This window comes from Protobothrops mucrosquamatus, unplaced genomic scaffold, assembly GCF_001527695.2.
Source record: "Protobothrops mucrosquamatus isolate PMUCROS unplaced genomic scaffold, P.Mucros_1.0 scaffold2345, whole genome shotgun sequence".
NCBI lineage: Eukaryota > Metazoa > Chordata > Lepidosauria > Squamata > Viperidae > Protobothrops > Protobothrops mucrosquamatus.
Window position 1 is genome coordinate 57,210 of NW_015388425.1, and position 15,478 is coordinate 72,687.

The 15,478-nt window shown below is 44.5% G+C and overlaps 1 protein-coding gene across 1 annotated transcript; it reads right to left on the minus strand.

Annotated features, from left to right (window-relative positions):
- Positions 1-4,171: 4,171 nt before the first annotated feature.
- On the minus strand, positions 4,172-14,908 carry PGAM5 (PGAM family member 5, mitochondrial serine/threonine protein phosphatase). Its single transcript, XM_029285846.1, has 7 exons — positions 14,637-14,908; positions 10,631-10,809; positions 9,445-9,570; positions 7,944-8,032; positions 6,944-7,077; positions 5,198-5,348; positions 4,172-4,258 (listed from the first exon to the last, which is right to left on the minus strand). Exons 1-6 carry the CDS (start codon positions 14,906-14,908, stop codon positions 5,198-5,200), a joined length of 951 nt encoding a protein of 316 aa, XP_029141679.1. The 3' UTR covers positions 4,172-4,258.
- Between the last annotated feature and the right edge of the window lie 570 nt (positions 14,909-15,478).

Genomic DNA, 15,478 nt, shown 5'->3' on the forward strand with positions numbered 1-15,478 from the left:
TCTTGAGATCCAGTCTGCCTGTATTTTTTCTCTTTTTCATACTCACTTTCAATCTCTGTCTTCTTCTATTTCTCTCTCTGTCTCTCTCCCAATCTTTTTTTTCTCTTACTTTCAATCTCTTTCCGTCTGTCTTTATTTCTCTCTCAATCTCTTTCTCTCACTCCGTCTCTCTTTCTCCCAGTCTCTCTTTCTCTCTCTTTCTCTTATATTGGGATCCTTGTGACCGTAACACCTGTAAAGAGAATTCAGCGATCACAACTCATCTTCCAGTCAGGCTGAGGCAGGAATAAGTCACTTTAATCCCAGGGGATATGAGCACAGGGTCCTGGTGTGCCGATCTGATTTAATTAGGATCGTTAAGCATAAGGGGTCACGCTGTGGCCTATGCAGAACCTTTAAGAGAAGCTAATGAAAGTTATAAAGAACACAAGTGAAACCTCCCCAAACACACACACCAATTGCCCTTTGTTTCTGGTTTGGGGGGGGGGAGGAGCAGACTTTGCAGCTTCCACAGAAAAGCTCACAAGCGGTAATAAAGCCGTTTTCCTTACACAGCTAAGTTTTATCATTGCATCTCATGGGATCGTATAGCATCGATATTACTCCGTGTTCAGTGAAACCGCTAGAACAGATTACAGCTATTTTGCTGTTACTTTAAATCCCACGCTGTTTAATGGCGGCTAATTTCTGAGTTTCCAGCATTTGAGAATAAACCTGCCCCAGTTATGCTTATTATTCACCGCAGGCCATTTTTTTTTATAGGATCTCTTCTTGTGCAATTGGAGATAGCCTGCACAGCAGGAAAGGGGGGGGGGGGAGACACAAAATGGGAGAAACTCTTAAATCATAGGGCTTGAAGAGATTGGTGATTGGGGGGGGGAGTTATTTACTGCACACTAACTTGAAATAATCACAACATCAGGAACTGCACCGGTCGTTTCCTTACCCATGTGTAACCAACATTTTTATATACTACCTGTTTGATGTTTTTTGGTACTAAAACTTCAGAACTACACTCAAGACTCTTCCAGTTTTATTAGTGCCTTTTGTAACTTTTATGTTTTGGTATTTCTGTCTTGCTTTTCAAGGGGTAGCGTTCCTTTATATATTAAAACACATTTTAACTTTCCACTTTTGCAGTTTTTATAGTTTAAAAGATTCCGGAGAAGTACTGTAACCATCTATTTATTTTATATTATGTGAGATAAATGTCCTATACGTAAAACAAGAATTACAAATTGACTTAAGGACCATTTGGAACAGAAAACCAGCTTTTGGGAGATGGGTCTCCCTTTGGTCACCCAGCTTTTTGCTATCGGCATCGTTCTCCAGAATGTATAAAACCTGTCCAGGTTTGTACTAACCGACATATCAAAGTTAACTTCTCATAAGCCCTAAAGACTAATGCAGTGTTTCTCAACCTTGACAATTTTAAGGCATGTGGACTTCAACTCCCAGAATTCCACAGCCAGCAATGCTGGCTGTGGAATTCTGGGAGTTGAAGTCCACATGCCTTAAAATGGTCAAGGTTGAGAAACACTGGACTAATGGGTGTTGGGGGGGGAGGGAGAGAAATGCGCCAGAATTCTGTAGTGCAATGTTGAGATAAAAAGGCAGTTTCTAAAAATCCTTTAGCGTAGCAGTTTCTGAAATTCAGCCTTTGTGCTTAAAAGTGCCCTCTGCGCGTTACACCTTGTCTACATAAATGGTACAAAGCCAGATAGGGCTATTGTAGACAGCTAGAGGTCTTGTGTAAAGCTTACTCCACAGTATAAAGGAAAGTATTCATTTCTGCTTAGCCACTGCAAATTATTAAAACCTGTAGGCGACTGACCAGTTTCCTTTGCTTTGTTAATACTTTTGTACTCAAAAAAAGGTGTTTCTGGAGCACAGCTATTCAGTTAATACTTTTTTTTTTGTTGAGATGTCTGAAGAAAAGTCAAAGAATTGCTCTTGAAAATATTGTCTAAAATGGACGTGTGTATTTTTTTTTCCCCGTCAATGTGTTAATGTGAATTTTAAACAAGCTTATTAAATTTTGTTTATTTAAAAACGTCTTTTCTCCATTAATTAGTGGTGGTTGGTAGAAGGGATTCTGAAGACAGCTGTACAGGCATGATCCCATTCGACTCAGCCACAAAGCTTAGATGCCGAAAAGGGATCAGGCAATTTAAAAAAAACTCCTTTGAAGTACAGCCTTTCAAATCTCCAAAGTGTGTAAGATGAGAAACGCAACGGATGACTAAGGCATCGTTAATGACATGCAGCTTACATGCTCCAAGCCTTTTTAGTATCTGGCCCAAGGCAGCAGCTGAAATAAACCGGGATACAATATTTCATAATGCCTCTTTATTTTCAATTCCACCTTCCCACCAACAAAACAAAATCGGATGACGCACTACGTTAAGTAGCAAAGACCCAGACAAATGTCACGCTTCTATTTTTTTTCCTTACGTGAAACTTGGTATTCAATCTCAGAATTGAAACCTTCACTTAAAAAAAACAACAAAAAACTAGGCACTCTCATTTTAAAGCAGTCTCGAGTGAAAATCAAACTCAAGTTTTTATTTTCGCAGGTAAAAGACAAATAGAAATAACTTACATGTACCCGCATGGATTGACACAGATCCACCGGTGTCTTTTCTCTGACCACAGAATAACCCCCAACACCCTAGCTACTCCCATTTCGGCAATCCCACAAGCGGCAAGATAACAAGATTCAGGAGAAGCACTGAATCTGTCCAGAAGTGGCAGTTGCTGGCCAAGGGTTCAGCTTCCCCCCATAAAAAGTATATTTTGCTCTAAGAAGTAAGTGTAGAAATGCTATGGCCCCATCGGAGCCCAGTTTGGAAAAGGAGGCGGCGTTGGAACCGGGACCATCCACTAGGGATGGCACATCTCCCTTGACATGTTTGGAGAGGCCAGGGGCCGAGGAGATGCTGGGGGTGGTGGTCTACCGGACAGAGAGCTGCCTGCCTTCATAGGCACGGGAGGATCGGCTGCTGACAGGCAGCAGATCCCCCTCTGATAAAGAATAGCTGCCTCCTCCACTGATCCAAGGGCACGGAGAGCAGAGCGGAGGCAAGCCCAGAGAAGGGCTGCAAGGCTACTCTATCTGGACTGGAGTGACTTAAGGAGAAGCCGTGGGGAGTTGGTCTTTGCCAAGAACCATTGTTTGTTTTGGCGTACACTCCTCCCAGGGGCTTGGACGATGGCCCTTCGGCTTTTTGTCTTGGACCTTGCCTTGTCTTGTGGACTGCGTTTGGCCTTTGCTTCGCCGGGCCTTTGGAACGGCTTCTGGTCTTGGGACTTTTTCGCCCCGAGGACTGCCCTGGTCTTGTGCCTGGACTCATGGACTGGACTTGGAACCCTGGACCTTGCTCCTACTCTGTGGGCTTTCTTGGTACCAGAGTGTGGAGACGGAGCCCTTGCCGGTCATTGGAACAGGCCCGCCTTGACCGCCTGGGTCACAACACGGAAGGACAATCTCTGCGTGCTAGAGGAACAGAGTAGATTATCCTAATTCGACGGTGCTTTAGTGGGAGCAAATGGATAAATGCTAACCTGTAACAATTATTAACGGTCGAGAAACCTAAGAAAGGCTCCTATTCAGGGTTTGTTTGTTTATTTTTAGGAATAGACACTTGTAGCAAAAAAAAAAAGTCTCAAATAAAAAAAAACTAACTAGACGGCTTGAAGTGAGAAGAGCGTAAACCATGGTTCGCTTTTATTCAGGCACTGCTTTGGGAGACAACTACAGATGCCGCTTCCGATTTTTTTTAATTATTATTATTATTAATAATAATAATAAAGTATATTTTCAGTGCCCGTCTGCAAATCGGAGCTGCATAATAAGAGAAGACGCTCTTACTTTCAAGATTTCGTCTCCCTCGTCTTCAGAATGGCTGGATCTGGTGGCTTCTGGGTTTACACCGATTTCAGTACCCAACGTGTATCTCTGGACGTTGCAGTTATTTCTCCCCCCCCCCAAATAGGAAAGAAAACAAACAAACCCTTGGGTAGGTGAGAGGCCGCCAGCGTTGTTGTTTTGAAGCCACGGAGGAGACGGGTCCTCTCCAACTCCCAACGGTTCAACATCGCACGCCATGAGCTGCTAGTGCAAAATCGTAACGTGTAAGAAATGGTCTGACACAGACAAAGCCCAGGGGAGGGAGCCTGCAGCTTTTCAGGGAAAGGGCTGGCCGCGTCTGGAAACAGCTCTGTCCTCTTGGTTGGAGATCCTCCCTGTTTACGTGAGCTTGAAAGAAGGACGGGCGAGAAAGAGGCATGAGTTAGTTAAGGACTAGTGCAGGGGTAAGGCCACCTTGGCTCTTTTATGACTCGTGGACTTCCAACTCCCAGAATTCCTGAGCCAGCATGGCTAAGCATGGAAACCTCTCCTTTTCCCCTCAGCGTGGCTGGCTCAGGAATTCTGGGAGTTGAAGTCCACCAGTCATAAAAGAGCCAAGGTTGCCTACCCCTGGACTAGTGGAACTTGGTGTCCTACACAACAATATTGTTCCAATATGACAGGTAGTCCTTAATGGCCACAACTGAGCCCAAAATTTATGGTGACAAGTGAGGCATCTGTTAAGTGAGTTTCACCCCATTTTAAGACCTTTTTTGCCACAGTTAAGTGAATCACTGCAAATAGTAATAGTATTAGTAGTAGTAATAATAAAGTTGGAAGGGACCTTGGAGGTCATCGAGTCCAACCCCCTGCTCAGGCAGGAGACCCTATACCATTTCAGACAAACGGCTGTCCTTTCCCTTCTTAAAAACTTCCAGTGTTGGAGCACCCACAGCTTCTGGAGGCAGGTTGTTCCACTGGTTAATTGTTCTGAGTGTCAGGAAGTTTCTCCTTAGTTCTAGGTTGCTTCTCCCTTTGATAAGTCAGTAACCCAGTTGGTTAAATAAATCTGGCTTCCTCACTGACTTTGCTTGTGAACTGGTCACAAAAGGGGATCACAGTCGTAAGTGTGATCCCGTTGCCAAGAGCCTGAATTTTGATCATGTGACCAAGGAGATGCCACAGAGGTCCTATCTGTGAAAAAACAGTCCTAAGTCCTATTTTCCAATGCCCTTGTAACTTTGAACTGTCACTAAACGAGCTGTTGCGATTCGAGGACTACCTGTAATATATTCCAATATGGTTGTGTGGGTTCAAGGCTGATGGGAAACGCCAAAGAAGGCTTACTCAGTTGCGGGTGATCTTCTCCGGCGGCATAAACCCCGTGTCGCCCAGCAGGCGAAGGGCCACTCTGCCATTGGGGCGGATCACCAGGTGGGTGATGCTGCCGTTGTTGAGGGATATCCGAAGCCAACCTTCCGGAGGAAATTGCAACGCTCTTCGAAAAAAACAATATATATTTTTTTTTTAAAAAAGGAAAACAACTGTGAATGTTTTGATAAAGCCTATGAGGTCAATTCTTTGCTCCCGGTGGCTGGTAAAACAAAAATAAATGCAACGCAATGCGTTTAACAGCAACACTGATGCCGACAAGGCAAGGCACTAGAATAGAAATTGACAACAAAGCCCACTCCCTTCTAGCACTGATGATGTTACCTAGTTGGGTCATGAAATGTCTCCAAGGAAACAAGCAAGTGCAGAGAGCACCGGGGAGCCCTCATTTAACGGCAAATCCACAAAACGAAACCGCAAGAGCGACAAATCTTTTAGGGAGACCTTCTCTTGTAAATTGTGTATTTAGTAAAATGAAGAGGAACGCTTACGTCAGTCACACATCCTATATTACATTACTCTCTGCCATCTGGATCCCATCACCAAATTGGTGTCCCCAAGGGCAATGAAAGACTTCCTAAACTTTTTTTTCCTGCATTTTACTCTTTGGAGCGACTGAACACTCGTGCATGTGGTGGAGGTGAACATAGGAGGAGGAAGGAATAGTAAGTATGTTTGAGTCATTTCTAAAATTAATAAAGGCCGGATAAAAATAAAATCAAGACAAGGGCGAGTTTGTGAGTTCACTGTTGTCAAAAGCTAATTGGCCTAGTATTTTTCAGAAATTCATTATGCTGGGATTAAATGAGAGCCGTGTGAAGGATCATAATTAACTTAGCAAGTTTTTATCCCCCAGGAGAGCTAAAAGAATCTTAGAGAGGGGGTTGTTGTTTTTTAGCAAGACTATAAATATGTCTACAGCCACTGTCCACCTTCTCTCTCTCCTCTTTGAGCCAAACTCCGAGAGATAATTGCTTTTAGAACCTTTTGGAACCGTCCCCCAGCTTAAAATAAACTTAGCAAATACTAAAGCAATCTTAAGTGAGTGTCATCTTAAGTAATTAAACACCTCGGCCTCAAAGTCCAACAATGTTGTGTCCATTGTCTGCACAGCTAGATATAAACATGGGTTAAGTAGAGAGGCAATTCTCATTAAAATTGGCACAGCTTTAAATTGAGTACAATTCCTGCAAATACAGTAGGTAAAAAGCTTTTAGCACATTTGAAATATCCTCTGGAGAGATAGTGGAGCAGTGATTCCAATCAGTCCGTTCATCCCTTTGTCTCTTCACTTGCAACCCTTCAGGTAGGGAACTACAACTCCCATTACCCACTCCCCCCCGGCCATTGACTGAAGCACCAGAGCTATCAACAAGGCCTTTTATTGGGGGAGGCTGTGAGGAAAATTACTGATGTTAATTCAGACGGGCTCCAAACACAGGAATTAATATATTCCCACCGCGGCTTCTCCCATCTAGTTTTTAAATATTGCATTTGTTTAAACGATTCTTTCAAATCCCGCTACTTAGAGAGTGAAAAGCAAAGCTCTGAGTTAATCCTGCAGACAACTGTTCCAATTACTGGGTATTCCTAAACTCCCAGCCATGTGCTAAAAGCATCCGATCCCCCCCGTCTAACGCATGGCGCGAGGTGCTAAACCCACTTAAGAGCCAAAGGATTTAGGAGCGTCGCCCGAGTTACCTGCAGACAATATAGCGAATCACGTTTGCGTGGCAGATGAAGATTTCGTAGCTGTCGTCCTCCTGCTTGATATCAGCTCTGTGAATGTAGTTTCGGAAGGCGGCCTCGATGCGAGCGCCATCTTCGTAATACTGCTAAAAGCAAAAAGTTTGGTGGTAGCGGCAGATAATTAAAGCCTGCGCAGATTTTTTTCCCCTCCCTCTTTTAATCGTCAGAATCAACGATCGGCTCTCCCCAACACATTAAAATCCAGAGGCCTCGATATTTAATATTCTTTGGATGGCTGGAATCAGCAGGAATTAAAAAGAACAGGCTGTATTAAGTCCTCGAAATCCAGTTTAAGATTCTGAGCCTTGCCCTTTTATCTAAATAGTGCTTCGGCTGTCCTAGAGCTCTCGCTTATATTACAGTATTCTGTAAAAGCTTTAAATGCCTACATCTATCAAATTACAGAAGAATAGACAAACTGCAAACACAGTAGAACAGTTTTGGATTTCCAAGTAATTTTATCAATGGCTGAACTTTTCTTTGATGCTCATGCATTATTCTCCTTTTGCCATTTGAACGAAAAACACCGGTTTTGCTTTAGCGTTGTCAGTTACCGTTTGTTTATTGTCACTAAACGAACGGCAAATGGAGCACTTTGCAAATCGACAACAAAATAGAGAGCAACCTGCTTATCAATCTGCATTTTTTTTTTTGCATTTTTCTCACGAGATTATGTGCATGCAGAGAGAAGCCAGCCTTAAACCCTAAAGTTACACCACAAAATGGACTAGAAGACCTTCAAGGTCCCTTCCAGCTCTATTCTATATATATATAAAAGAAAGCTCTACAATAAGATTCCTCTATTAAGCTTTTTAATCTGTAATTCTGCCCCCAAAACATAAGGTCTTTGAAATAAGGGCTCTGATAGCACGGGGTTGGACTAGAAGACCTCCAAGGCCCCTTCCAGCTTTGTCCTCCTATTCTAAAAGCTAAATGCTGGACTAGATTTTACCACAGCTTCAGGCTTCCAGTGAGAGCTGGGAGGGTTTGGTTCAATTGGGGCTCCTTCGCGCAGGAGGTCCGTGCTCAGCCTGGTCACCCCTGGGGAAGAGAGAAAAGAAGGTGTGGTGTGATTTATACACAGGCCAATGTACACAAGAGGATTTACAGGCCTTTTGGTCTTCGTATCTTTCCACGGACACCCACCCGCTTCCATAATAGATTTAGAACACAGATTTCCTAGAGATGTTTGCCGCCAGTGCTCTGACACAAGTCTTATTTTTGAAGTGAAAGAGGGCCATCACCAACCTTGGATAGATAGAAGTTAAATCTGTGCCAGCTTGTCAACTTTCTAAAATGCTCCATTCTTGCTTTGTAGCCTTCAAGGAAAGACTACCATAACTTCCAATCAATCAATCAATCGATCAATCCGTTTTTATTATAGTCACAGACTAGCATGGACTCCAAAATTCGTCCATCTTTTTTTTTTTTTTTTTTTCTTGTAAAATTTTTTTATTTTTTGTAAAATATACATCTTCCAATATACACAATACATTAACTTTAGCTTTCCCCCCATAATTCGTCCATCTTGTCACAGATCCTAAAGCCTGTTCCACGGCCTCTTTTCCTCCTATATTTTCAATATTAAAACCTTAACTCCCTATGAAACAGTGCTTTCAACCCTCCTAGATGCCTCCTTGCCGCAGGTTTTTGATTCTTTAAAAAATGGTTTGCAGTGTTTCTAGCACTGAAATGGACTTAGCTGCTTCCTGTATATTTTAATATTTTGTTTCCTTCTCCTGTTTGTCACCCCCAGGCATCTCTGCAGTTGGTATTATGTTTTCCTTTCAACCCAATTTTATCTTCCGGTAATCAGTCACAGTTTCTTCACAAATACTCCAGGAACAAGCAAAACCAAGACAACATTTCGATTTTCCAAGTCAATGTTGTTAACGAGTTGCAGTCGATGACACAATATTATCTCTTGTCTCTTAAATCAACAATTTAATCAGTGCCAATCTTAACTAAACGGACTACTGCTTCTTGTTTGCCTACCTATGAAAAGGCATCACGTGGTTCAAGATAATTTTGCATGATGCTCAGGGAATTGGCTTACGCCACTGCTGACTTGGGATTGCAAACTAGCCAAGATTAGAAGTAGGAACAAAAAAACAATATATGTGACTCAGGCATTATGTCCCAGAATGTTATCTTTCTCTGATACACACAAAGCATCTGTGTTGCAACTGGAAAAAGAGGCAAAAGGTCAGAATTTAATCTGACACAATGCATTCCAGAAGCTTGAGGAAATGTTAACGAACATAAAAGAATGAATATTGTAATATTTTTCTTTAAAGAACCTCTTAAGATCCCTGCTGGCTACAGACTTTGAATTGAACCCTTCGGATATAACAGCTCAAAGTACAAGCAAGTCAGACAGCTGGTCCTGCGGGCACGTGGTAAAACTACACAAATGTTGCTTACCACAAACTCTGTTCCAAGAAGACACTCACCAGGAAGATGTTTGCTAATAATGTTGGTTGTTTCCGTTGCTCTGGCCATTGAAGAATAGACAATTTTATCAAATTTCAGCCCCAGACTTGCGAGTCTCATTCCGGTCAGCTCAGCTTGCTCACGGCCTAAAAGGTACACTTATGTATAAATTCCTAATAAGGCACAGAGGTTGTTTTTTTTTGTTTCAGCACTGTTTTAAAATCAGAACTTGTTCCTTTTCCCACCATTCCTGTTTGCATTCTTCATGCATTCAGACAGAAATCTGCAAGTTGGTAAGCAATGAAAGCAGAACAGTTTTCTGAATAAGGTGGGTACTGAGGCCTTTGCCATTGGCTTGAAAAGAGATACCAGTTAATGGGTTAAGTACGGTTAAAAGAAGCAGAAGTCATTTAACTGAACGGTGATGAAGCAAATCAGTACAAATATATATATATATATCTACATTTAAGAAAGAATGTAAGGCTCTCCATCAATTACAGTTGTGGCCAAAATTGTGGAAACCTTTTGGGAAAAGCGTACAGTAGAATCTTTGGTTAAGATTCCACCCATTTTTCTTCTAATTTCTTTATAACTGTAGCCTTGCGCACTGAATAATACTATTTTACATCGCTTTCTGGGCGACCAGTCAACTCTTTGCACCGTTACTTTAATTTCATTACGTTTTACAAGCTCACTACATGAAAGAACACAAAAAAACCCCCAACCAACTTGATAGCTATCACATAACACACTGACAAATGTCCTCCTCTCAGCTTCAATACATGACATCGATAACTGAATCCTACTGTGATCTGATTGGCTCATGGTCAAAACAAGATGACACCTGATTAGCTCTCTAAACACTCACGCTCATTGGCTACCATCAGATGAAGGAAAGCTACCTGAGATCAACCTGAGCAAGTTGTGCTTCCTTTTTCTGGTTATTTGGCTATACCTTTTCATAGAATACAGTAGGGATAATTGAACAAACTATTTTGCATTACATTCGTGATTAAATTATCTTTCCATTGATACATAATTTTATGGTACCACTCCCCCCAAAAAAGTGGTGTTATTAGCCACCAAACCTCAAAAATACACTTTTCCCAAAAGGTTTCCACAATTTTGGCCACAACTGTATGCACCAAGCAAGCAGCCCCCCAGCAACCATAAATTGAATCTCCACCCACAAGCCCATGTACTTACCCAGCTTCGTTAAGATTCTGTCCTTATCCTGTTGCCCATCCAGATTGTACTGAGAATGGCGTATGAGGAATATATGCCGGGTAGCTTTTGTTTTATAGTGGGCTAAGCGAGAAGACGCCTCCTGTTCACCGGTCTCTTCGTTTTTCTTCTTCAGGTTCATGAGAGCCAAAGGTTCTCTCCTAAAAGCAGAAAATTCTTGCACTGAACACAGCAGACGCGCAAAGCAATGAGCTCAGCTCCAGTGGTGCACCTTTTTTTGAGAAAGCCAGCCTTAGACTTAGCAATTCAGACTGCCTTCGTGCCGTTTTTCACAGAGGTGCTTTTCTCTAAAAGACAGAAGAGCAATGGGGCCAGTAGAAGCTACAAGCAAGTCCTCATCTTGCAACAGTTCGTTCAGTGACCGTTAGCTGATAAACAAAGCGGTTCCATATATTCCAAAAGAGGATGAAACAACCGAAGTTTTGGGGAATTGTAAAGTCTGCTTAATTCATCCCCTCACTTACAATTACTAACAGAGACACTAAGACAGCAATTTACCTGCAATTTTTTATGCTACATGCTCGGCCAGTTTGTAGTTCAAGGCCAGGGGTCTTCAAACTTGGCCCTTTTATGACTTGTGGACTTCAACTCCCAGAATTCCTCAGCCAGGCACGCTGGCTGAGGAATTCTGGGAGTTGAAGTCCACAAGTCATAAAAGGGCCAGGTTTGAAGACACCTGCCTAGGCATTTCAACTCATTTCCTATCACTGGATTATTTTTGTTCCCCATTTAAGAGCAGACCCAGTTTTGGCGTTTCCTTCCTGCTTCTAGCCTTAATGATTTATTAAGCACAGCAGAAAAATAAAGGAGAGTCAGAGCGAGGCCTGGAGAGCTGCCAAAACAAAATGCATTCAGAAAAGGAGAGATATAAGCGGAAGCTCAAAGCTTGCTCATCACTTTGATGCGATGGGTGTTTATGGTCTTAATGCACTCTCAAGCAAGCGGATATTGTTTCACTTTCACAACAGTGGCCATTACGTTGAAAAATGATACACATCTGAATGTAAATGTTAACATTGAATCAATGGCAAGGTAAACAGACGGGCTAGTTATTAATATCAGCTTATGCCTTTCTGATTTGCAGAAGCAGTATTTTTTTTATGGAAATCTATCGATTCCTACTTTTAAAAAGAAAATTGGAACTGGTTTTTTTTTCAAAAAAGAAATGTGTAAATAGAAATACAAATATAAAGAAAGTGATACCACTGATTTAAAGGGAACCCCACTGGATTAAGTCAGGTCTTTTGCAAAGAGATTTAGGCTCTAGTCCTATTAACTAACTATGGTTAGTCACAGTAACATAGGATATAGAGTCATATCAACTAACTGTTTAGAAAAGCAGCTAGGGACACGAACAACATACAAGCAATGTCATCCATAAAAGAATTACTTGCCCTTAGCTAAACAAAACTGCCTGAGATGCTAAAAGTTCTACAAATCTGAAACCACAAATGAGTGCTCAGACATTCAAAATAAGCCTTTTTGCATGTTACAACAAGCCAAGGAACCCTGGCTTGGATTCAAGTAATTATTTATACAAGTTCTCTCTCTTTCCTATAGCAAAATCATTGTTGGACCTAAGCAGTTAGAAAGCATGCACGGGCGAGTTTAGTCCTTCCCAAAAACATTCTGATTTAGTTTATCGTTATGTATGAACCCGACCCAGTGTAGCCAAGCTGCAAAACTAAACGGACTCCGCATAAGCCGATTATGGGGGTTTTGCTTACCCGTACCTATACTGAGACCAGCAGTTCCAACCCATTATGAAATTAAATGTTAGGCAGGCTTTCGTTCAGATTTAGTGTTATTAATCTGGAAGGGATCAGGCAGAAATTAATGCTTAATTCTCTTTACTAAGAGAATTAGTAACTGCAGTATTCCGAAAAGCATAGGTATTATTTCATTTATAGCAGAAAAACAGAAGGCATTAGGCAATTACTCTGATGTCTGAAATTCCCAATAACTATGAAGTGGCTGTGTGTGTGTGTGTGTGTGTGTGTGTGTGTAAATATAATATGAACTGCCATAGATTATATATTTTCAAAGGTTCTCCTGAAGTGGTAAGGCTTAAAGCAATTGTTCAAAATCTGTTCAGTAGAAAGGCATTGCATGCTTAAGGATTGGTAACACTTGATATTTTTTTTACATGGATGATATGATTGCTGGATCTGTAATTTTGGTGTAAACCACCCTAAAATTTAAGACTCTGGTTCCAGTTCCTATGATATTAGAAGAACGCTAGCCAACAATTTTAACCTCCACTCAAGCATGGCTGTGCTCTGCAAAAAAAAAAAAAAAAGTCAACAAATCGGGGACGAAGTGACATCCACTAAACTTTATTCACTCTGTTTATCTTCAGCAACTCGTGCTGTGCTCATCCTTAAGACAAACAGCAGGACGTGGCAAGAGAAGCATTAGTTACTGACATTTTTGAATGTACATTCAGCCACCTTATTCAGGACCCCTCTGCAGAGTCTTCTTTTATCCCAGAGCACCAATTGAACAGACATTCACTTACAGGATTAGCACCCAGAACATCTGTTATGAGAAAGTATTTCTAATTGGGCAGGAAAGTTGCCCAAGTAGAGGGTTCAGCTTAAAAAGCTCTCAAAGACAAGCAGGGAAGCGAAGGAGAGGCTTTCTTAATCATTCAGGCTGTTTGGAATCTACCCTGCATCTTTGCCTTCTGGATGTTTGGGCTAGAACTCAGGTCTGCCCATTGCAGAGAGCAGGAAAGCACAGCAAGTCAGAATGGCAAGCCCAGGGTATGATTATGAGTCCTGACAACTTGCTTTACGTTGTCCAGCAGAAAGGTTGGTGTTTCTCAACGTTGGAAACTTTAAGAAGGCTGGACTTCGATTCCCAGAATCCCCCAGCCAGCATGCATCCACTTCAATTCCCCAAAATTCCCCCAAAACCGGCATTTTGAGAACACTCAAACTTCTCTTAAGGTGGCTGGAGAAACAACAGTGCAGGGGGCATTTCTACCTGAACAGGGACTGGCAGCCCTGCCCTGCCCACTCCCTCCAACAAGCCTGCCAGGGAGGCCAACTGAACATTGGACCGCAAGCACCCCAGATCCAGAACCTGGATTAGGGGAAAACCATTCAACATAGAACATCGATCCTCCTCCTCTTCCTCCCTCCTCCCCATCTTTCCTTTCTCCTCTCTCCTCCTCCTGCATCCTTCATTCCCTTCCTCCTCTCTCCTGCTCTTCCTCCTCCCACTCTCCTCTTCCTCCTCCTTCCTTCCTCCCTCCTCCTTCCTCCTCTCCTGCTCTTCCTCCTCCCCCTCCTCTTCCTCCTCCTTCCTCCCTCCTTTCTTCTCCTCCTCCTCCTTCCTTCCTCCTCCTCTCCTGCTCTTCCTCCCCCTCCTCTTCCTCCTCCTTCCTTCCTCCCTCCTTCCTTCTCCTCCTCCTCTCTCCTGCTCTTCCTTCTCCCCCTCCTCCCTCTCCTCTTCCTCCTCCTCCTTCCTTCCTCCTCCTCTCCTGCTCTTCCTCCTCCTTCCTCCCTCCCTCCTTCCTTCTCCTGCTCTTCCTCCTCCTCCTTCCTTCCTCCTCTCCTGCTCTTCCTCCCCCTCCTCTTCCTCCTCCTTCCTTCCTCCCTCCCTCCTCCTCTCTCCTGCTCTTCCTTCTCCCCCTCCTCCCTCTCCTCTTCCTCCTCCTCCTCCTTCCTTCCTCCTCAGCAAATGAGCAGAACTCCTAACACTTCAACCCCCGGAGGGCACCAGTGGCCCACCCCGTCTCCCACCTTCCCTGGGGCAGAAGAACAGAAATACAGAGCTGGAAGGGACCTGGGAGGTCTTCCAGTCCAGCCCCCTGGCTCAGGCAGGAGACCCTGTATACCAAAGTGGGGCCAGGCTTGAGGGGGTCCCAAGGGAAGTGGGGGGATCCGAGTGTCTGTGGGGGGAGGGGGTCCTGGGGGGATGAGTCTTGGGGGGGGAGTTCTGGGCGAGGGGGGCTGCTCACCGGTCCCAGTTGTTGTCCCAGAAGCCGCAGCCGTTGGCCTTCTCCAGCCAGGCGGGGGCGGCCGAGGCGGCGGTCGGCGACGGCAGCAGCAGCAGCCCCGGCGGCGGCGGTAGCGAGGCTGCGAGGGGCTCCGGGGCGTCCCCGCCGGCCTTCTCCGCCCTCTGCGGAGGCGGCGGCTGCTTCCCGAGCGCCACGGCGGAGAAGAGGACCGAGCCGCCCGCCAAGCCGCAGGCCGCGGCCGCCGAGACGGTGAAGAGCCGCCGGAACGCCATGGCGGCGGGCTGCCTGAGGGGAATCGCTTCCCGCCGCGGACGGGGCGCGGCGCGGGACAAAATGCCTCGATGGGCGCGCGGGATGGGCGGGGCCGGGGCGGCGAGGGGAGCCCACCATTGGGCGGCCTAAGGGAAGGGGGCAGGAGGAGGCGGGGACTGGCCGGTGGGCGGGGCCGAAGGAACCCCGAAGGGACGAGGCGGCTTCGAAAAGTATCTGCGGAGCCGAGGGGGCGGAGCCTCCTTGGAAGGAGAAGATCCCTCCGCCAAAGACTCGGTGAGCCGTCCCGCAATTCCTCCGCCTTAAAGGAGAAGGGACTATTTTTGAACGGGAGAAGCAGCTTCGCTTCCTCGAGTGTGATGGATTCCTGCACCCATCATCCACAGTCAAGGCCGGATAGGGAATGATGGGAGAGCGGTAGCCTAAGCCGGGAGGCACCACTTTGCTCCGTGGGTCATAAAAACTGCAAGAAGGCTCCCTTCCCACCCTAATGCGTTGGCCTTCCCCTTCCATGGTGCCTTGCCATGGGCCAGGCTGATGGGAGCTGTAGTCCTTTCTGTTTCTCTAAGGCT

Coding starts and splice junctions, on each gene's coding strand:
- PGAM5 (XM_029285846.1), bottom strand. CDS start 14,908: ATGGCGTTCCGGCGGCTCTTCACCGTCTCGGCGGCCGCGGCCTGCGGC. Junction 10,810..14,636: donor TGGGACAACAACTGGGACCG/GTGAGCAGCCCC, acceptor TTCTGCTTTTAG/GAGAGAACCTTTGGCTCTCA. Junction 5,349..6,943: donor ATTCGCTATATTGTCTGCAG/GTAACTCGGGCG, acceptor TTTTTTTCGAAG/AGCGTTGCAATTTCCTCCGG.